The sequence below is a fragment of the Kogia breviceps genome, chromosome 6, assembly GCF_026419965.1.
Source record: "Kogia breviceps isolate mKogBre1 chromosome 6, mKogBre1 haplotype 1, whole genome shotgun sequence".
NCBI classification, from domain to species: Eukaryota; Metazoa; Chordata; class Mammalia; order Artiodactyla; family Physeteridae; genus Kogia; species Kogia breviceps.
This window is the reverse complement of record NC_081315.1, coordinates 16917313-16941405: the sequence shown is the minus strand read 5'-3', so window position 1 is coordinate 16941405 and position 24093 is coordinate 16917313. Positions and strand designations below refer to the sequence as shown.

Genomic DNA, 24093 nt, shown 5'->3' with positions numbered 1-24093 from the left:
CTGGGCCCTTTACATATTTTTCCTTTGTCAGATGGCATGATATAAGCTTTGTCTGTAGATGACGATGGATAGCACTGAAGAGGAAGGTGCTCTCCTTCCTGCTCAGCCTGCATAATTTTCTCCAGTGTCAAGTGTCTGCGAGTCATAGGCATTCACCATACATTTTCTCCAGCTCTCAGCTCAGGCAGCAGCGCTGTGTACAACAGCCCCACACAACTCAAGGCTGCATTCCAGCCCCGGTTACTGCTTCCCACACCATCTCTCAGCCCTGGAAGTGTGTGTGCCAGAAGCCCTGTGGAGCTGGCCATCCAGAGCTACTCCAGCCCAAATGGTACACAGAAGTGAGCCGGGTTCCTGCAGAAGAGGGCTTCTCCAGCTCCAGGTTCCAGTAGTACCTGCAGTGTGCTTCAACTTCCTCTGCATGCCCAGCTGTCTGTGTGCCACCCATCAACCCCAGCTTGCTTGTTCTCCCAGGAGTCTCCTGCAGGTCTGATGGACCAGCTCTGGCCTGGGCAACCCAGTGAACTTCTATGCCATCAGGAGGCCTGAAACTATATCTTTTAATGAGAATTCACCCTTCCAAAGAAGTGTGTCCTTCCTTGGATACACTCCTGCACCAAACACTTTAGAGTTTGCTATCTACCTTTAAAGTCACTCTCCAATTACTGTTTAATAGTTTTTGCATCAAATGTCCCCTGTTGAAACTACTGTGTGTTGAAAAGACAATTCTCTCTGGATTTCATGGTGTTCCTGCACTGTTGGGGCATTCTGAGCAAAGGAAGTTGATAACCTATAATAAAGATAAGTCTCCCACCCTTAGAATGGACACATTCTAGGATTGTAAAAAAAAAAAAAAGCCCTCTTCTTCCTAGGTATTTGCTTTTAGCTTACTTTTTGGGTAACAAACCTAAAGATGCCATCCCCCTCCCAAGAGAGGCTTTGTTTAATTCAAGAGCAAAGATAAGGGGTATGTGTGCATGTGTTCCTTGAATGGCAGATGTGCCAGCAACCCAAGATAAGCTCTCAGTGTCGTAATTTTAGGATTCCTCTCTTAAAATTCCTCTCTGCTACATGTGCACCAATAACCAGTACTAAAATGTTCTATTAGTAATAAACCCTGTTCTAAGATCTACAGACCTCGTGTTTCCTGTCAGAGTATCTATACATACATATAAATGTAACATTATGTGGTCTGCCTTCTGATTGGACCTAGACTGATACAGATATATACATAGTCGGCTTAGAAAAATGAGGAGTTATGTGGCAAACAAGTAAGAATTTTAGCTCTTTCAGGGAACAATATCATAGTCTACAAGATCATGAATGCTATGTATCAGGTGAATAAAGGTTAAGAAGATAACCTCAAACTTCTATTCATCCAACAATATGAACTAAGCATCTACCAAGCATCAAACACTGCCCTAAGTGCTAAAGATACAAAGATGTATACAACACAGTTCGCACAGTATAGAAAATTTTTTTTAGTTTTAATTTTGTTTTGGTGGGAATTACGTTCACATGTCTCAATTTACTCCCAGAAGCAATCAATGTTAACATTTTCTTGTGCATCCTTCCAGAAGCACTCTATTTATGCAATTATTTATATTTAAAAACACATACACACACACACAAACTTTAAAGCATGATCAATCCAAATGTTACCATAGTACTAACTATCTTTCTCATGGTAATGATCTTAATAAAGTGCCCATTATTATTAGAATCATTACAGTATTATTTTAGAAAATCTAATAACTACTACGTATCTGAAATTCTTTGGTAATTATATGAGAAAGTATTATTTCATTTAGTGGTAATAAACTTAGAAAACCCACTGTCTTCCAAAAGTGAAAGGAAAGAAACAGATTCAAAAGAAACAGATTCAAAATTCAAAACAAATTCAAAATAATTTTGTCAAATATATAATATGAGCTTAACAAATATACAAGATTAACATTAAAATTAATATCAGGTATAATAATTAAATTTTCATTTGGAGAGAGGAGTACAGCTATTCCTTTGTTCCTATGAGATTTTATTAGGCTATTCGGTTTTGGAAAAAATACGCAATTTTTAGTGGTAACTATCCTTATTAACTTAAAAGTACTGATTGACATTTTTCATTAGCCAAACAGGTAACATTTATGAAAAAGTTATAGTGAAACCTATAATACTGTTGAAACATGCATATCTCTTTTCTGGTAGCCAAGACAGTCAACAAACATTTTTTCAAGGGAATTAATGTCACATAAAAAACAATCAAATAAACCATAAGGAAATGCTAACAGAAAAAATTCTGTTAGGCTATCTTCATTTGAAATGAAAGAAAAAAATCAGTAAACATTTATTCAGCAGGTAGTGCCCACTTTAATGAGTTTTAACAGCAATCTGTTTCTTACTGAAACAATGTATCTTTCACATTTTATAACTGTTCCAATTATTATTGTTACATAACAAACCACCCCAAACTTACTGGCATAAAACAAAGGCCAATTTATTGCGCTCACAGATTCCATGAACCAGGAATTCACAAAGGACACACAGAATGGCGTGTGTTTTCTCCACAAGGTCTGGGGCCTCAATGCTGTCTCAAAGGCCAGGAACGTCTCTGGGAGTGACTCAAGGGCTGAGGCTGGTATCATCTGAATCATCTGATAGTTCATTCACACACATGTCTGGTGATTGGCCTGGAAGGACCTGAATGTTAGGATTGCTGACCTGAGACCTGACACCTGAGGCCTCCTTATGTGGCCTGGCTTCCTTATAGCATGGCATCTGCAGGGTCTCAGACTTCTCAGGGCTCCAAGCAGGCCAGTGTCTCGAGAAATAAGGTAGAAGCAACAATGCCTTTTACTACTGAGACTAGGAAATCACAGCATCACTTCTGCTGTCTTCTGTTGGTTACAAGTGAGTCACAAGCATGCTCAGATTCAACAGGAAGAGAATTCCCCAACTCTCAATGGAGAGTGGCAAGATTTAGAAAAATACCTGGGGCCAAGAGAGATTGTTGTGGACACCTTTGGAAAATATAATCTGCTACAATAACTTAATATTCACTACATAATTTGGTTAAAATAATACAACAAAGAGCATTACACCCTTTGATTGGTTTTAACTCTGAATATAAGATAGTTTCCCCAAAATGACTGTATTTTCAGCTTTGGAAATAGAAATTAAATTTTATATGATTGTTATTTTACATAATATTTACAATCACCTTGTGAAATAGGTGTTATTATTACCTGTATTTTAACAGCTGAGAAAGTTGAATTCAGCAGCTGAATAACTTGCCCAGAAACTTAAGTGTCAAAGTTGGGATAAATCCAGACATGTGTGTCTTCAAAGTCCAAGCACTTCTCACTGACCAAGCAATCTGCACCGTACTGCAATTAAGTGAACCTCATGCAGATCTCATGCATACCAGAGCTGTACAAAGCAGGACTACCTGTATCTTTCTTTGTACAGGTGAAAGCTCTTCAATAATGAATTTATAACCCAACCATGTTAGATAGCTGTACTAGCTAACGACTGTCTATGTATCTTAATATGTCACAAAACAAAACAAAAAACAAGAAAGAAAATCACAATGAAATGTATCGGGGAGCAGTCTCTGCCATAGCATCTCAAGGGTAGTAACATGCTGTTTAGTACAAGTGTTTAATTGAATAAGTAAGTAAATTCTAGGAAAGATTTTCCAGATCACTGTAAGTAATGAGCACTTGTATATTCCAAAGAATCTGTACTAGGTGCTGAAAAGATAAATTTGATCTATCCTCTCATTTAAATTCTTAGTGGGGGGAGGTGTTTTCTCTTTGTCTAGAATCCAAATTAAGGGGACTTCTCTGGTGGTCCAGTGGTTAAGAATCCACACCCCAGTGCTGGGGACATGCGCTCGATCCCTGGTCGGGGAACTAAGATTCCACATGCCATGGGGCAACTCAGTCCGCGTGCCACAACTACTGAACCCACATGCTCTGGAACCTGTGCACCGCAACTAGAGAAAAGCCCATGCGCCGCAACTAGAGAAAAGCCCATGCGCCACAACTAGAGAAGCTTGCGCGCCACAACAAAGAGCTCATGCGCTGCGACTAAAGATCCTGCATGCTGCAACGAAGACCTGACTCAAACAATAAAATTTAAAAGTGATTAATTAATTAATTAATTTTAAAAAAGAACCCAAATTATGGCCGTATCTGTTTCTATTACTCATTCTTTTATATTATTCTTTACCTACCAGTTAGAGGTTAAGCTTTTCAAAAGCAAAAAAATGTGACTACTTGCACTACTTATTTTGTCACTTTCTGTAATGCCTAATATGGTAATCTTGTGTTTCTGATCTGACTATGGTGCTTTATACAAACTATATAAAAGCCAGAAATGCAACACAGTTGACAGTTATTTTTTCTGGGAACTTACCACCACCCTCCCCCAAAATGTGTTCTTGCAACTAAAAGGAAATTAAGTTAATCAGCTCATATAAATTTTGTCTTTGTTCTAACTGATTTTGTTTCTGAGGCCAACTATATCTTATAATCTTAAAGATAAATCAACATTTATATTTCTGTGAAGCATAAGTATATCAATGTAAGTTTTACGTTCTTACAATGATCAGCTTCATCTCTCATAATGGAGCTACTTGAGGAATCTTAGAAGGGGAATATTTTTCAGAAGAGTTAAAGGAAATAATTTTTACAACCTGACAAATCTGTTGTTAAAAAGAATCTTAGATGTGAGCTTCTCACAGTTATGAAAACAATTTTTTGTTAAAGTACGATGATCACTGGTTATATTTTTTTCCTGACTATAAAAAACAAAACTCCACCCATAAATTCAGGGAACTTACTAGTTATTTGAAATTATTTTATACAACTATTTTTATATAGTTTTTAAAAATAATTTAAAATTTAAAAAAATTTAAATTATGATTTTATGTAATTCTTTTATATAATTATTTTAAGTTTATATAATTCTTATATGTTAGAAAATACTTTCTAATACATAAGAAAATAATATTCTCTAGAAACAGTTTAGCAGTCTTATTGCACTTTGATTGCTTTTTTAAATGCCATGCCATCATTTGCCCTAGAAAATGTGTTTTATGCTTGAGAGCCAAAAAAGAAAGGAAAAATACAACAGATCTTGGTTTGGGGGCTAGTAGGTCTTTATTAGGTAACTGAGCTTGAAGTTTCCATATGATAATTTATATTAGTATGAAATGGGCATCCCCCTTCCATTTTTAATTGAAATCTATTATTTGGTTCCTATTCAATAATAATGTAATATTTTAAGGATATATATGAAATGGGAATTTAAAGACCTTAACTAACTTGCCAAAAGGCTATACTAAACAACTAATTAATTTACAGAAAAGCAGAGATTCCATCCTCTATCTCTTTGATTTCTTGTATCATTTGGTCAATTGAAAATTCAGTTTAATCATCACTGATGACCATATATATCATAGATAGTTAACCTTGCTCTTGACTAGTTGTACAATTTAATTTTCACAACAATTTCTTAATTTTAAAATAAATGTATTAATTTTCAAAAGTAACATAAGTTCAATTTTATCAGAAGCTTGAATACAATTAACTCTTTAGTAGTTCAAAAGCTATAACAGAAATTTCAGACATTGCAAATTTAAATACTTTCAAGAGTGAGAGAGTACCGAGTGAGATTTGTAGGATTTAAGATAACAGTAAGAGGGACTTCCCTGGTGGTCCAGTGGTTAAGAATCTGAGCTTGCAATGCAGGGAACATGGGTTTGATCCCTGGTAGGGGAACTAAGATCCAACCTGCCAGGCGGTGAGGCCAAAACAAACAAACAAAACAATAAAAATAAAGTGGTAAAAGAAGTGTCTTTAAAAAAAAAAAAGATAATAATAAGAAGTAATGAACTGGGGACCTTATACCCTGCCTAAAGGACAACTATCATTGATTGTCACCAATAGAAATACAGGTTCAGAGATCTTAAATGTTTAATTTTTCAAGAAAAGTTGGTGAAGCAGATTTTTATCAGAAATTTCCTGATTGTTTAAATGTTGACAACTAATTCCAATTTCTAAAACTTCGCTAAAAAAATCCTTCTGCAGAGTATATGTGGCCCATGGACTGCTGGTTTGCAAGCTCTGTTACAGACATGTCTATCATCACTATAGGGTAATGTTGTTAAATTTGGAGCAGAAGACTGACCTGAATCTGTAGTGACTCTATAACTGAACAAACAAGTATTTACTGAATGCCAATAAGAAATATGAAACACTGGGCTTCCCTGGTGGCGCAGTGGTTGAGAGGCCGCCTGCCGATGCAGGGGACACGGGTTCGTGCCCCGGTCTGGGAAGATCCCACATGCCGCGGAGCGGCTGGGCCCATGAGCCATGACCGCTGAGCCTGCGCGTCCGGAGCCCGTGCTCCACAGTGGGAGAAGCCACAACAGTGAGAGGCCCGCATACCGCAAAAAAAAAAAAAAAAAAAAAAAAAAAAAAGAAATATGAAACACTGAGCAACTAAAGTTATTGAATGTGTTATAGAAGTCCAAGAAGTGAGAGGTGTCCAGAGAACAATAAGAGGTCAGTATGAGAGGTCAGAAGTAGTTTTCATGAGCTGGACTAAGGAGAATGAATATGAAAAGTTATTCTAGAAGAAGGGGTAACATGAACAGTGGTGTCTTGGTGGTATCACTGACAAAGAATATTTAGGATAAAGGAAGATGTATTTCAGAAAGCAGTGAGAAATACAAGAGAGGTAGCAGATTTCTATGGACCTTGAAAGCTAAGCAGAGTTTAGACTTGATGTGGTCGACAGTTGAAGCAATATTAGATCTTGAGTAGGGAAGTGACATGATCAATGTGGTGTCTTAAAAAAAGATGGTCATAGCACATAGAAAAGACTGGAGAGCACAGTCTAGTATCGAGAGGCCAACTAAGAAATGGTCTCAGTAGTGGCTGAGGTAAGGGCCTGGACTCTAGCAACAGAAATGGGTAGAGTTTTCCACTATCCTATTTACCTGAATGAATCCTTGTTATTAGCTTGTTTGTATGTGTGTGTGTGTGTGTGTGTGTGTGCACGTGCGCGTGTGCCCCTGTGTGTGTGTGCACTTTTTTTTTCATTAACAGATTGGAGCTGGCCTAGTATAATGAACAGAACACTAGTTAAGGAGTTAGGAAATAAAGATTCTAGATCTGACACTGACTCTAACTAAATATGTGAAATTGGGCATGTCTCTTAATCTCACTGAGCCTCAGCTCCATAATCTGGACAGAAAGAGACAGAGCCAGATAGATGTCATTGTTTGAGGCCCTGTGTCTTACAATTCTGAAAACTAACAATCTGAAGTATTCAGATAAAAATGTAACCTCTGGTTTCTTTTGAAAAGTCCAAAAATCTGGCTTCCTTGGGCCCTCATCCTGTACATGGCAAAGCTGGCTGGAGCTGAGTAGGGCATTCCTCTTTTAGGTTGGGCACATACTCTCTTAGTTGGCCATAGTCCCACCATTTCCTGTTGTAGCCCTTCAGTGAGGACCAGGGTTAGTTACAATTCATCATGCTTTCATTGTTGTTTTTTATCATGGTAGAGAAACATTTTTCTAAACTTTGTCTTTTATCAAAGGTGAGAAAATGAAAGACTTTTAAAAGACATTTTTGTCAAGAAAAATGAAAGAAAGCATACATTTTTATGGAAATAAAATATTCCTTTAGATTTAATATGCAAAAAAGAAAAAATGCGTATGTGTGAAAAGATCACCATTTAACCCTCTTTAATCATATAGTTTCATTTGAGTTTGGAAACCCTGTTATACATGTTGGAAACCTATTGAAAAAAATACCTAAGGAGTGAAATGATTAGATTCACATTTGAGAAAGAGTACTCTAGAAGCATTCAAGAACTTAAGAGGGGGAATGCTGAGAGAAAGAACATCTGTTAGACTAGTAAAGTGGTTTCAAGAGGTGAACTGACATGTTTACAGTGGAGAAAGGAGAGGACTGATTCAAGCAGGTAGAACTATTAGAATTTAGGGAACCCAAAGGGTGTTGGAAGTAGAATGATTCTAGATTTTAGGAATGGTTGACTGGATAAATGGTGATACCACCCAGGGAGTTACGGAATGCATAAGGGAGAAAAAGTCTTGGGGAAAGGTGAGGTAGTATAGCATTACTCTAAAGCATTACTCTACAGCCCACCGCCTGTTTTTATACAACCCATAAGTTAAATGGTTTCACACTTGTAAATGGTTGAAAAAAGTCAAAAGAAGAATATATTTCATAATGTGTAAATTATATGAAATTCAAATTTCAGTGTCCACAAATAAGAGTTTTATTGGGACATAATTCATTCCTTTATTTATTGTCTACACCAGTGTTCACTTCACTATGATAGAGGTGAGTTGTTGAGACAGCAACCATATGTGGTACTCTCATCACTTTACACTGTTGCTTGATGTACTACAAACTGCAGTGACACAGTTATGACTGTTCAGTGTCTCGAGTACCATGTGTATTGCCACACCACAACATTTCACTTTGACCATCACATCAAAACGAAAAGAGAAAAGTGTACTTCCAATATCATGCTTTTAATGTTTAAAGTGGCATACGGATTATTTTGTTACTGAATGAAATGGCAAATCACACAATGACACAATAGCTATGCTAGAAAAATTCAATATATATCTATATTACCAGACTAAGTATTCATCATATTCACAACTCATAGGAAAGTAATCGTCAGAGGAATTAGAAAATACAAAACAAAGTACCTCTGGGAGGTTGGGATTTACATATATACACTACTGATACTATGTATAAAATAGGTAACTAACTAATGGGAACCTACTGTATAGCACAGGGAACTCTCTCTACTCAATGCTCTGTGACCTAAATGGGAAAGAAATCCAAAAAAAGAGGGGATATATGTATGCGTATAGCTGATTCACTTTGCTGTACAGTATATACTAACACAACATTGTAAAGCAACTATACTCCAATAAAAATTTTTAAAAATAAATAAAACAAAGTACCTCATCATAGCAGAATTTCTTCACAAAAAGAAAAAGTGAAAATGAAGTTGCAAACAAACTAAGTTTCTGAGGGGCTCACTGATTAGTCAAACAAGGAAAGCTGTTTACTCATGGTGAGTTAATTAAACTGTATTTTGACTATAGCAACCAAAGAAACATTTCCAGAGAGGGGAAAAAGCTTGTTTAAGAAGTCTTTCAGTGAGAATAGCTACCTGAAGAGGTTAAGGGCACGGGGAGCAATATCAATATTCAATTACAAGACACGGCAAATAATTTTAAAAAGGTTTTCCTTGGTTCTTGATAAATTAACAGACAGATATTTGTGATACTGCATAGCGTTCTTATTTTCGAGAAGTCAAGGCTGAACGTGAAGTGACTGAAGAAGAGCCTCTATAAAGACTTCATAGAAGAGGCAAAAATATTTTTAAAGCTGAGAAAACATTAATTCAGTACAACCTGAAGTGGACTCTATTAAGATGTGTTACACCTGATGGTGCTGGAAACATGCGAGGAACAGAAAAAGGCTTAGTTGAATAAATTTACAAAATCTGTGAAAATAAGGTGTTTATAGTCTATGTTTCTTCATTATATTATTAATCAGCAGGTATTTTATGGGAAAAATATTTTAAACTAACATGTATGATTGAACTAATAATATCAACTTCATTCACACTCACTGATTTAACCACTGTCGGTTGTTTGTACTTTGATAAGAAATAGAAGCTGCATATCCTAACTTGCCTTACCATACAACAGCTTAAGAGCTTAGCAGGTGTACGGTTTTACAGTGATTTTTTTTTTTTTTTTTTAGCTCAATGGTGAGACTGAAATTTCTGTACAAAAAGAGGGGCCTTCAACCATTATTATCAAACAATGAATACCTTTGGAAGTGATATTTTGCTGCAGATTTGATAATGTCTCCTTGAATCTGACCTGAAAGTCAAGGCAAAACAGTGCTTATATGTGAAACATACTGTGTTAAGTCATTTTGACAACACTGTTCAAATCACAAGTAACCATCAATCTGCTTTATACATTTCTTGCGCTGTCAGAAGTTAAAAACAAGATCTCTGTGCATATACAAATGTGTAACAGATATATTATGCAAGCTCAAACTACAGTTCCAGCAGTGTTTTTCAGACCTCACTGCAAGTGCAAAAGAAACTTCCATACATCAAAATCCATTTAACTATGCAAGTGAGCTTCCATCTAACTTTCAATTGGTTAATCTGCAATGTAAACAGCATAGTAAATGGAAACTATCAAGAGAATCTAAAAGAATTCTATAAATGCCTTCTATACAATTCATGTGATTATTAAGATCGATCATATGCCCATGATTGATAGCAGCATTTGGTAGTACCTGTCTGTGTGAACACATGTTTCAAAGACAAAATCAATTAAATGCCTTTACAGGTCTGCATTAACAAATGAACAACTGCAATCAATTTTGATGATAGGGTAACTGGAAATCCCAATTAAAGGAAACTGCTATCTCAAAAAAGGAATTACAATCTTTTCATTCGGAGACCTGTATTTTACAATAAATCATGTTCAATTCATGTTATATTTTGAATTTAGTCAATAAAAATTTTGTGGATATTTCCTTTTTCTCATATATAGTTTCACTCTTATCTATGTAATATCCTTGATTTTGCCTCTCGGCCTACAAGACCTAAAATATTTACCATCTGGCCCTTTATGTAAAAAGTTTGCAGACCTCTGCTTTATGGTGATGCTATTCAAAGTGCGGCATCATCTGGGAAATGCCTTGACAAGGCAAATTCTTGGCCCATCTCACACCTGCTGAATGAGAATTTCTGAGGGTGAGCCCAGTAATTTCTTTTTTTTAACAAGCTTATAGGTGATTCTTATGCAAGCTAAAGTGTGAGAATCAATGCTCTCAAACAGGATTTTAGAGACTTAGTTCTGTCCCCTTGGATAAATTATTTAATTCTTTGAGTAAACAAAATGGGGACTGTGTCCCCCACTTCACAGAACTGTTGAAGAGATTAAAACTATTTAAAAAAATATTTTAAAATGTAAAGTTTAACATGATTACTGACATCAATAATTCTTAATAAATGGTAATAAATGATAATTATTACTTCAAAGGTGTACTGGGGCCTCCTTGCACCAGCCCATGAGATAATGATAATTAAATTTTTAGGAATTTTGTGAGGCAGTTATTAAAATAGCCATTACCAAAAATTAAATTTTATAAACTTAAAATTAAATAAGTTATATTAAAACAAAGTTATTAATAGTCAAAACTCATCACTACTTAATTACTTTACTACATTTTATTATTATCTGTGCTCATGAGGCTATTTTGTCTGTATGGTGGATATATTATATAACGGTGTGCTGCATCTCATTTCTTCCCGACTATGCATTCACAGGAAACCAACCACCACAAATCGGAGCTTTTTTGGAGAAAGGCTTCTGGCAAAACATTAATCAACATACCTCTGGTTATCATTATTAAAAATTACACAATGAATTCAGTTTTGAACTCAATGAGTTTGAACTGACTATGCATGTAGGGATGTCTAACCATCTACTAGAGAAAAAGATAGAGCCCAGGTATATATTTTTAGGCATCAGTAGCATATAGACAGTAGTTGAAGCCATAAACATGGACAAAATTGAGCAAAACAGCCTTTAGAGAAGGGGTCAGATATAGGACCCATATGGAAAAAGTTAATTTTGTGAACAAAAAGTCAGAAGGACTTTAGAGTTTATAAGTATAGCCAATTATGGCTAGCAGCTCAATTTAACTACTCCCATTTATCACTATGCTATTTCTTAGTTTTAACTCCTGGAATGCTTCTACCAACAAAAGTTGTATAAATAGATGTACTGAGAGAATTACATTACTCTGCAGTTTGAATTCAGCATCCATATCTTAGCCAGCATGGGTAATGGTATTTTAGGCCATCTATTTAGACAAGTCTAACAAATTGGTTCATACTCAGAAGTTTCTACCTCAAGGAGACATTGCCCTTCGAACAATAAAGAAAAACAAGTTACATAGGGATGATTATAACACTTCAGACATAAATGATATTGAGTATATTTCAAAGTTTAGTTTCAAAGAATTACAGAATTTTAGAACCAAAATAGACTTTATAACCTATTCTGATACCTTAATTTTTTTTTAATTTAACTTTTTCAAGTTAAATGTCTAGGAAAGCATTTTAAATTAATTTTTTTCCTTATCAGTTTTTTCCTTATCTGAACATCTGATTATCTAAAATTAACATGGAGTTCCCAAAGGAGATGATCTTCCTTCTCCATCCCTCCTGATGTTCATGAGGGGATATTAAAAATCTACATAATTCTTTATAGCTGTTGCTGGTGCCTCTGATAACTCCAGAATCATCAGGTTCAGTTCAGCTGATCTGGAATCTCTGGAGAGAGCGATCACACTATTTCCCTAAAGGCACCTAGAAGCTCCAACATTCCACTGTGAAAATTAAAACTCTATGGTTCTCAAAATGAATTAAGGCTATTATAACTTCCAAATAGTAGTACTAGAGACTTCAGAAAATATGACTCTGCCAAGGATAGTGAATCTAGCTCTCTCCCGTATGAAAAAAGGTGGGCATATACAAAATAGATATAAAGCCAATAAGAAAAATTACTGAACTAGTCAATATATAATCTATGCTCTTTTAAAATAATAAATTTTGGTGATTACCAGCTTATAAAAATATTTTATTGCTCCACCTTGACTTATAAAGAATAAGTAAAAGTACCAATTTTAACTATTTATCTACGAAACTATTCCAGGACTTAGAAATGCAAGCCAAAAAAAAAAGAACAAAAAAACAAAAAAAAGACTTATGCATAAGGCTTATACGTACTTACAGAGAAAAAGAAAACTCCATGAATTAAGAGTATAATTAGAGGCGAACATGTAACTAGAGAAATCCCAAATTCACAAAGATGAATAATAAATAAAAAGTGATAAAACCATTCATTAGTAGAGTATCCTTTATGCAAACTGTCATGTAAAATTATAAAACCATTTCTAAACTCACTCTACATGACAGATACTGCAAAAACAGAAAGTATACTATACTAAGTCACAAAGACATAAAAAATGGAATGTCAAAGAAATGTGAGGCACTACGGTGAGATTACAAATTGTTAGGCAAAAAAATAGCACGTGTCATTCCACATAAAGTAAGACATTCAAAAAATGTTTAAAGGAAACTATGCTTACATACAGATCTTTAAACAGGGCAAGGAATATTGTACTACTATACATAGTGAACTCTGTCTCCACTTACTCATTAGCCACTTAGCCTTTACAACTGACCTCCATAGCTATCATACCTTGTAAAACTGCTTTTTAGAAAATACCCTAGGTAATATCCTAACCAAACCACATCAGCTTGGAGCCTTTTCTCAGTCCTATTACTCTTACTGTTCTGAAGCAACAGCCATTATTGACCATTCACTCTTGAAATCAACCATATGCCTATTCTAGTGTTTCACTCCTACCTACTACTGTCTTTTCTGGTGTCAAATTGTTTCCTTCTTTTTCCTTAACAATGGGGCATTCTTCAAGATTCTTACCTTGGACAAATTTTCTTCTTTTTCTTTGTTGACTCATCCTCCTACCTAACTTCAAATATTATCTCAGGAAAATTGTGGATAACATCCAGATCTCTAGCTCAAATCCTCTCTTGAGAGTTAAAATAACTTAAATATTTTTTACCTAGTTTTGGTTAGTCAACTGATTTTTACTGCATAGCTCCTACATGCAAGACACTAGTGTTAGGAAATGTATTCAAAACCTAGTATGAGAGTCCCTGTCATCAAGAAACAGAGATGTTAAAAGGCGAACTAAACAGTCCAACACATCAGATCCAAAACTGACTATTCATTCACGTTTCCTCTTCCAGTGGATTAAATAGATATTTAAAAGATCCTACATTCTCATTATTGCCCAGGCAACAATGTACGACCCCTTTCTTAATTCCATATTCCTTATTGCAATTTTCTATTCCCATTGCCACAGGCTGGTTCAGGACAGTGTATATTTTCACCCAAACTGCAACAACCACCTTCTGAATTATTCTCCAGTTTCTCATCCAATCCATCCTGCACTCAACTGACAGATTAATTTTCCTAAACCACAGATGTGTTCCATCACTTATCTATATAAAAAAGTTTAACAGTCCCTCAATAGACAAGTCAAGTCTAAAAACTTCTTCAGCTTGGCATGCAAGGTCCTCCATTATCTGTTCTTTACCTATTACAACTTTTTCATCTCTGTCACCCACTATTTCCTTACCTTTTGCTCCAGCCAAACATGGTTATCTAATCATATCCTGAAACTGTTTGAATGTTTCTATCTCTGTATCTTCCTTTATGTCATTTCTCTCCCTCTACTCCTATCCTGATTAACAGTCTCCGTTCATTTCTACCTTTCAGAAGCTTAACCAACCATTAGATCAAATAACATCGTTTTTCTGAAAACTCCTCTCCATCCTCTGAAACTATAAAATATGTTAAGGTCTTCTGTATCACTCATACTTTATTTAGTTACCTGTGTATGTAGAACATTATTCCTGTTAAGATTATAAGAAACTTGCAAAATGTTTTATTAATTTTTATCCTCCCACAGTACATTACATATGGTTGATATTCAACAAATTACGTTGAATTTATAATAAAATATATACATAAAATAATAGGCATGGTCCATAAGACTACACAGGAAGTTTCCTTCACTCTCTTATGGAGAAAAATCACTGCCACGAGAATCTCTTTTTAAAAAATCACCTTATTTATTTCTTGAAAAGACATTAAAAAGTGATTTTCCCCCCTACCATTAATCAGTATACCCCTTATGTATATATGAATTGTTATAATAACTTCCTTGGCTTCGAATATAACGTTGCTTCCCAAGGTTTCAATTTTACATTATGGTATGTACCTACTGATCACAAACTAAACCACTGAAAACAGCAGTGTAGAAGGAAATAGCTTGCCTGGTGGCTGCTCCAAAACCCGTACCTCTTAGACAATCCAATTTATTTTTTTTGAGAGAAAGAAAGCAGTCATAGTGTAATCATACTTCCGTTTCCACTTCCTTCACATCTCCATCACCTCCATAATACCTACCAACCCAAATGTTTGTTCAGAGCCCATACTTTCAGGTTCACAAGTTGAAAATAACAGACAGGTTTCCAGTTCAACAATTAATTCACCAAAGATTTACTGAATACATACTATGTGGTAAGCACTGTAGAGGACCCAAAAATTCATAAGACACAAATTTCATCTTCTGGAACACATGATTAAATGCACAACACACACACACATTAACAACTCCATTATAAAGCAGATTACGTAAGGGCTATAAAGCTTCCAGCAAGGTACAAACAGAATGGTAAAAGGAGAGAGAGTGCTTAATCAAAGTATATCTGACAAGCTTCAAATGAGAGATGGATTTCTATTTGGACTGTCTTTGAAATCAAGTAAAGAATTCAAGATTTTCAAGATTAATTATTTTTAAGTAAATTATTTAAGTATTTTTTCACTGGTATTGCAACAGAATGGAATTTTTTCTACTGAAAAGGTACTGATTTAACACGTAAGTTAAAATTTTAAACAGACTTTTTTTAGCTCACCTTGAAACATGGGGAAGTATATTTTAAAGGCCAAACTTGTGCCTATAATTAAGAAGAAAAATTTTGTTATGTTCAAGGGAAGGACATAATGTGTCCAATAATCCGAACTAATATTTATTTAAAATTTAAAATTCTACTCCCAGAGAAAGACTATCTACATATAAATGGGCCGCCCGATTTTTACAGAAATCTGTCAGCATACCAATAGTACATTAAAAAGGAAAAAACTGAACTGAAAAAAACTGAAAATAAAATTCTGGGACCTAGATTCATTTTTCATTCATACCACCTCCTCTTGTAACAATGACCTCTTCCTAATATACGGCCAAAGGTCTGAATCAGAGCTTGGAGCATTTGCTTTTCGAGTAGGCTCCATCGACACCAGATACTTCTATGAAGATTCAGAGTTGCCATGACCTAACTCTGTACGTGCTGGGCAATGTATTGACAGGTGAAAGGACCACACTCATCTCAAGCTTAAAATAACTTGCAGGGAAGGGGTGGGGAAAGTCCGAGTTGACAGATGGCAATGTAGCAAACTTTAAAAAGAGGAAACTATGATAGACAGGAATGGAAGCAAACTGGGCAACTTGCAGAAGTATGGCATTCCAAATTGCTATTTTTTAAAAACTTTCGTCTTTTAATTACATTACAGCATCCAAGAGACGTTTCTGCAATGACTGAACTTAACAATTAAGCAACATATTATGAAAAAAAATTTTAGGTTTAAATTACATGCAGTTTTATAAAACATATTTGCTTTTAAATATCTCATCCAAAACTCTTGATATTAACGCGAAAGAACTAAAATCGGATTATGGAGATTTCGACAAGTGAAGCTGGGAAAGAATAACTAACATGTAAGTTCGGTAACATGTTACAGGCAGGTTGCAGTTTCCCTGCTACAGCAGACAGGCGAAGGAACCAAGAAAATGGGTTGAGCACAGGAGTATTGCACACTGTAGTCACCCAACACTAATTCAACAGCTAGCGGGCTCTATCCATCCTTCCTCACGTTCCTCGTGGCCTCTGACAAGTCATCCTTTCAACCTATGAGACCGTCCGCTCTCCCCCACCGAAAATAATTTCCGTGCAGGTTGTAAAATCTCCCGCACAAACTACTTGCTCACACCTCCTCGCCTTGGGATGGGCAGTCCCCAATATGGGGAAAGGTCGCCCTGGCAGGGAAGTTACGTGAAGTGGTCTTTCTCGCGGTCCGCCCCGAGCCTCCAGCCCAGCAGCCGCGGGAGAAAGGAAGCGGGCGGCCTCCGAAGAAACCGGGATGGGGCAGCGAATGAGAGCCCGCAAGGCAGGCTCTGTGGTGCCCGAGCACCGGCTCGGGCAGGAAGCATGGAGGAGGGGAGGCGAGGCAGCGAGGTGCCCGAGAGCCGGGCGGGCTGTCCGGCCCCGCGGCCCGACCCCACCCCGCCCTCGGGACCCTCCCAGCCCGCGGACTCGGCGTGCGTTCCGCGTGCGCCGACTCTCCGCGGAGGAAGAGCCACTGCCTCACACCAGTGGATTTGAGAAATCCGGCAACTTTGCGCGAGAAATGCTTCCCACCCTGCAACACGCCGAGAAAGAGAAATATGTCAGGCGATGACGGGGGAGGAAAGATGACTTACCCATGGTCCTCCCAGAGGGTGAGGAGCCGGCAGGGCGAGGCGAAGGTCTCCGGTGCGGGCGGCGCGGCGCTGTGTCCTCCCTCTACCTCCGCCTCTCCTGCAGCCAGGGAGGGACCCGCGGGGGGTGGCCGCCGGGGAGGAGCAGCTACTGCTGCCGCTGCTGCTGCTGCTGCTGCAGGCGGCGCGGCCGCGGCGGGGACGAACGGCGGGGGGCGGGGCGGGGTAGGGCGGGGCGGACGGGCGCAGCCTGCGGCGGGCGCGGCTCCGCGGGCGGGAGGCGGAGGCGCCGAGCCTGCTGGAGCGGCGTCCGCCTCGACGCGCGGTCCGGGAGCGCCCCGCCCTCCCCACCGAGCATGCTCAGTGCTTCCCATTTTTTTTCCCCCCGGGGAAAGAATCTGAACGTGCTGGTGGGCGTGTGTTTGCGGGCCGGCTGCCGCCGCCGCGGAGGAGCTTGATGGCGGCAGCCTGAGGGGCGGAGGGTGAGCCTCTGGAAGGCTGGGCGCGGGGACGCTCAGCCCGAACTATTACCCTCCGGCTCGCTACCCCGACCCCACCAACCCACACCCGGAAAACGGGCCGGTGTTTATGAGGGGGCAGCCCGGGTGCACAGGCGGGAATTTTCCGAAGGAGGAAACGCTGGGCCTCCTCAGACCTGGGAGGGTGGTCGGAAAGCAAAGCGGACGTCCTGAAACGAAGCTGGAATAGACCTACTGGCGATGAGGCCAGCGCCTCTGGAGATAAGATACCTGGGGACGCCCGTTTTCAGAGCAGCCTGTGGACTCGTTGGGCGGCCGCTGGGAAGGCGCTCAATATTAGCGGGACAGTTAAGACCAGTTTAAATAGAGAAGTCCGGGCAGCGAGAGGAGTGATCGCCCCGGGATGTCCTCGGAGAGTGTGTCGTTCTCCTTCCTAGAGGAGTGCGGCCTTCCTTTCCCCGGAGGACACCTGAAAAGCCATGTAACGAGGGTGCCCTGGCTGTCGGGCTCCACCCTCCCGGGATGTGCCCAGCTGTGCCCAGCTCCCTTGGAACGCGGCCGGAACAAGGTCGCCACGGTGGGAAAATAAAAGTCCGCTGAGTCGGCTGCGGCCCCGCAGGGTCCGCCGGCCGGAGTTTCCTCGGTCCGCGGGGCCGCCGCCCGCTCCCGACACCTCCCTAACTGCGGGGAAAACCTGAGCCGCGCGCTCCCTTTTGAGGGCGCCCTCCCAACTGGGCATGCGCGCGGGGCGAAGGCTGGTCTTGGGTCCTCTACCCTGGGGGAGGAGGCAGGGGAAAACCTTCCATTTCTTCGCAGCCTGGTCGTGGCCTGAACCCTCTCTGGTGGCTGGGGTGAGGGATCAGGTCGCTCTCCCAAGGCAGCAGCAACTGCAATCCTGCCAGGGGAAGGGGCGGCGTCAGCAGCACAACCTGTGAGAGGGAGATGCTGAATAGCTCAACGGAAATTCCCTTCCCGTTTCAACTTTTGCTCTTTCGACTCAAGGGTTGAGAAAAAGGTGCCCCTCGCCCTTCATCCGTGGCCCTTCTTAACAGTCGTATCACAAGCACACAAGTCAGAATAGGCCTTGTAATTCGTTGAGCAGACAGCCGATTTTCTAAAACAAAAAGGAAACATGATAATAAAAAGTTTTGATAGAATAAGAAAATACAATAGAACTACAGAAGTGAAAACTATTAGACTTTTGTGATGTCCAAGATAATCAGGCTCTTCACTCCTACTACGCTGCTTTCCTTTCTGTGATATAAGAATGCTCTCGCTTTTTGCCTCAAAATAGTCTTACAGAACAGAATTAGTTTCCTAGGGCTGCTAAGTACCACGAACTGGGTGGCTTAGGACAACAGAAATGTATTTTCTTACAGTTCTAGAGGCCAGAAGTCTGAAATTGAAGTGTGGGCAGGCCCATGCTCACCCAGAAGGCACTAAGGAAAGAGTTCTTCCGGGCCTCCCCTAGCTTCTGGTAGGTCCTTGGCCTATGGTAGCATAACGGCGGACTTCACATGACATGTCTGTTGAAATTTTTCTTTTTTATGAGCACACCAGTCATTTTCGATTAGGGGCCCAACTACTCTTGTATGACCTCATGTTTAATTATATCTGCAGTGACCCTATTTCCAAATAAGGTCACATTCTGAGGTGCTGGAGGTTAGGACTTCAACATAAATTTTATAGGGAATGTGAGTCAATCCATAACACATACCGATGCAAGCTACACACACACACCCCTACCATGTTCCACTTTCATTTTGGACCTCGCCAGAAGACTAGACCAGCATACCGATGCAAGCTACACACACACACACACACACACAGACACACACACACACACATCCCTACCATGTTCCACTTTCATTTTGACCTCGCCAGAAGACTAGACCAGACTGGGGCCTTTGTATTGCTGCTCATTTTTTGTCCCTCTTTCTTTCTTTAACCTTACATTAATCTCTTCCAGATTCTCAAGTTCATTTGCTTCGTCTTTCCTGCTACCTTCCTTTTGTAGTTATATATTACAATAATTTCTAAGAGCATCTTTTATCTTTTGTTTGGATGCATAAATTGAAACTAGCAAAAGCAGCTGAAGAGGTTTTGTGACCTCCCACCTGACACTAGTTTAGGTGCCTTCTTTGTTCTGCTCGAATCCACAAGCCATCCCCTCAGCACCTCTACCAGTTAAAACCACAGGGCTGTCCAGGCAAACTGCATAGTGAATCCCAATGCACTGCTGTGTAACCATAGTGAGACCCAATACTGACTGCAACATGCAGAGGTGGGCCGGTATAATGCGCACCCCTTTCACGCTAGTTCCCCTCCCCTTCCTTGTCTTCTCCTGTCATAGGAATGTCATAGGAACATCTTTTTATTCAAATCTTATCTATGTGAGGCCTTCCCTAGCCATTTTATCTAAAATTTCAACACTAGCCCCACTTCCATACTTCATTTTTTCCTTACCACTTATCACTAAAATAATATATATTTTGCTTATTGGCTATCACCCCATTTAAATTTAAGCTCTCCAAGGGCAGAAATTTTTGTCTGCCTTATTTGCCATTATGTCCTCAGTGCCAGAACAAATGCTCACAGAGCAAATGCTCAGTAAAAATCTGTTGCATGAATGAAAGTCTTTTCATTCTTTCTTTCAGAGTTTTTTTTGTCTTTAAAAAGCAAGAATGGTGTTAATATTCTTTTTATAAACTCAAGCACTTTACCAAGTAAAATTAGTTCTGCAATAAATATTTATGATGATGATGACAGCTGCTATCTGTGTTGTTTCTGTCTTAAACTATGAATCTTCTAAAGGGTAGGGACTAGTTTTTGTACTAATCTATTCACTCTTTCAGTTAATAGAGATTTATTGAGTGCCCACTATGTATCAGGCACTATAGTAGGCATTAGGGATAAAGAAAAAACTATGCTCCCTGCTCTCAAAAAACTTATATATTAGAAAAATTGCTTTGATGAAACTTCCAGTCACTGATCACATAAATAGCTAGAAAATATACTCCTGATGTGAAAAGAGTTTTCCAGAATAAATCTACTAGTTCTCATGCTCCAGGTTAAGCAATGCTCAGGATTTGATTAGGCCTGCTACAAAATGAAGGAGGAAATTCTATCCAGAAATACCTATATATTCATGAAGCATCACAGATTTATTTGTGTCACAAATTATTGTGGTAGGGGGCAGGTGAGGAGAAGTATCAAGGAAAATGTTTATTAAAAAGGGTCATAAGCACTATATTTTGACCAGGTTTATAACAAAACTTACCTCATTTATGCATGTAAACTTCAAAAGGTTAGAAGGTGCTTTAAATTCTGTAAAGGAAATGCACTGGGAGGGGCAGAGCAAGAGGAATTAGAAAGAGAAGAGAAAGAATGTTCTTTAAAAGAAAAATAGGGAACTGATTTCCTCTTCTTCCCCATGATGTTCTGAATAGCATTTAAGGGAATCTCACTGGAGTAGTTAACTAGACTTTGCAGTGATAAAAAATGATTTGTCAGTGAACAGTCTTTTGCCTAAACTCTATAGTTTTAAAAGGCCTCGGTGAGGTTAGGCTAGTCCAGGTTGAAATGTCTTAAACCCTAGCTCACTGTAATCCTATCCCACCCCCTCCTCTCATTTACTTCCTATATTAACCATTTTCTACATCCTATGAAATCTAAATTTTCTTTTTTTCATAGTTTGTCACCTCCAATTACCAATGCCTACATATTGCAAACAATTATAGGCCTAGATTATATACATTTTTATTTGTTTCTTTTGTTTTGTCCACAACACAGGGCATGTGGGATCTCAGTTCCCCGACCAGGGATGGATCCTGCGCCCTCTGCATTGGAAGCGCAGAGTCTTAACCACTGGACCACCCGGGAAGTCCTATACACATTTTTCAGATGGGACGAAGCACTTTGCAATCAGCCAGGTAGCTGCTGAGCATCTCTTCTGAGTTCAGCACTGTGCTAGGTGCTCTAAGAGATAGGTATAGGTATGCATCATGCAAAACAAGAGTAGGCACAGTCTATTTTTAAAGTTTCTTCCTATTAGAAAATCGCCTAAATCTGTGAGTACTAACATCTAAAGAACACTAGTCAAAAAAGTCAAACAATAAATCTATTGTTTCAAAACATTTTTCTTCTTGGCTTCAAAGTTTTTGAAATGTATACCCCTATTGTAAATGAGATCATGGAGAGTCTGACTTGAAACTTCTAGAATCATCTGGCCACCACAGAGCTGCCCATTTTCCAATTCTGTCTTGGGGCAGGCAGGTATAAAGTTTCTTTGGTCAGCATATGCTAAATCTTAAATGCTGAATGTTAAAAGGAACAAAATTGGGCTTCCCTCTTGGCGCAGTGGTTGAGAGTCCGCCTGCCGATGCAGGGGACATGGGTTCGTGCCCCGGTCCGGGAAGATCCCACGTGCCGCGAGGCGGCTGGGCCCGTGAGCCATGGCCGCTGAGCCTGCGCGTCCGGAGCCTGTGCTCCGCAACGGGAGAGGCCACAGCAGTGAGAGGCCCGCGTACCACGAAAAAAAAAAAAAGTCAAAGATGGCTTCATAAGATGTGTATGGATAGAATTTTTTTGAAGATATGAGAAGAAAGGAATCTATTCTGAGAAAAAGTATGAGCTAAGGCACAGAGGTGTCATATTCCTAAGGCCATAGAAAGGTACATGTTGAGGCATATTGGGAAATAAGATTGAAAAATGTAGTAAGAGGGAAGATTGTGAGGGCCTAAAATAGCCAAGCAAAGGAATTTGAACTTGATAAGGTAGGAAATAGGGAACCATTGAAAGTTTCTGAGAAATGGAATGTGGTAAAAACAATATAGGGGGCAGGAGAAGAAGTAGTAGATTTAAAAAAGCAATACTTACTGAGAGCATGTGACATTCTGTCTAGAAGTTAGGTACACAAGGGTGAATAAGAAGGTTTTGGCCCTCGAGGAGTACAGTGGTAGAGACAGACTAGTGAACAGAGTACATGCTGTAATTAATAGGACGGAGTAGTGCGGAAGAATATAAGTAGGACATTTAACCCTGTCATGGAGAGCCTGCTGGAGAAGATGCCATCCAGCAGAGACCTGAAGGAGGAATAGAAGTCAACCAATCAAAAGGCTTTATGTACATGGGCCTGGAGACAAGAGTTTGAATCTTTGAGGAACCTGCAAGCAGTTGGTGGCTACAGTGAGATGTGCACAGATGTGGGGAAAGGGAAAAGGTCATGGAACAAAGTGGACAAGTAAGAGGGATCAAATCTTGTAGGGCCTTGATGGCTGAGGTAAGATATTGGACAGTATCCTGAGGGCAGCAGGAAGCTACTGGAGGGTTTAACGTTTGAAAATGACATAGTTAATTTTTTAAAAAATTAATTAATGTATTTATTTTTGGCTGTGTTGGGTCTTCGTTTCTGTGCGAGGGCTTTCTCTAGCTGCGGCGAGCGGGGGCCACTCTTTATCGCGGTGCGCGGGCCTCTCACTATCGCTGCCTCTCCCATTGCGGAGCACAGGCTCCAGACGCGCAGGCTCAGTAGTTGTGGCTCACGGGCCTAGTTGCTCCGCGGCATGTGGGATCGTCCCAGAACAGGGCTCGAACCCGTGTCCCCTGAATTGACAAGTAGGTTCTCAACCACTGCGCCACCAGGGAAGCACAGGGAAGCCCCGGGAAGCCGCCGACATAGTTAAATTTATATTTGAGTAGTTGCAAAGTGGAAAGTGCCTAAGAATGAGGTCTAGACTAGAAGCTGGGAGACTGTTGCAATATTCCAAATGTGAGCTGAACTGAAATAGAAGCAGTAGGGATAGAGAGTAATGGACAGTCCTGAGAAATACTAAGGAAGTGGTATTGGCTTGGTGATTGAGCAGATGTTGTTTAGGATTGTTTATTTTAAATATATAGCAGCACTAAGGGTGAGGTATTATTATCTCAGCTTTACAAATGATGAAACATGTTAAGAGAGGTTAAATAATTTAACTTAGGATCTACAACTAATACATAAAGGAAGCAGCAGTCAAATCTAAGCCTCTCTGACTCAAATCCTCACCGCAATAATGTGTTAGATAAATATGTTGAGGGAAAATACCTTATATTTTGTGTGACCTCAACAGATTAAAAATACTATGCTGTAAACTCTTTTTATTTGAAGTGAGTTTCATTGTCTTTAAAATACTTTTTGTGTGCTCCTTCTTCTCTGAACTTGACAAGTTTAAAAGACAGAATCTCTGTGTTACTATACTATTTATGAATATTGAATAAAGCTACTTTTGATTAAGATAGGCTCAGTTATTCTTGAAATAATATTTGGCCTATTTTAATTTCAGTTGGCTTT

At 39.2% G+C, this 24093-nt stretch overlaps 1 protein-coding gene across 11 annotated transcripts in view; it reads right to left on the bottom strand.

Moving 5' to 3' along the window:
• RAP1GDS1 (Rap1 GTPase-GDP dissociation stimulator 1) overlaps positions 1-17613 on the bottom strand; it is a 157066-nt gene extending 139453 nt beyond the window's left edge. For 4 of the 11 annotated variants that reach the window (XM_059065888.2, XM_067035531.1, XM_067035533.1 and 1 more), the window contains exon 1: positions 17290-17613. In XM_059065888.2, coding sequence (XP_058921871.1) covers positions 17290-17293 — 4 coding nt within the window. In that variant the 5' untranslated portion in view covers positions 17294-17613. Of the gene's footprint in view, positions 1-15667; positions 15710-17289 lie in introns of all 11 variants that reach the window. The other 7 variants (XM_059065887.2, XM_059065889.2, XM_067035534.1 and 4 more) reach the window with 5 other exon arrangements.
• Between the last annotated feature and the right edge of the window lie 6480 nt (positions 17614-24093).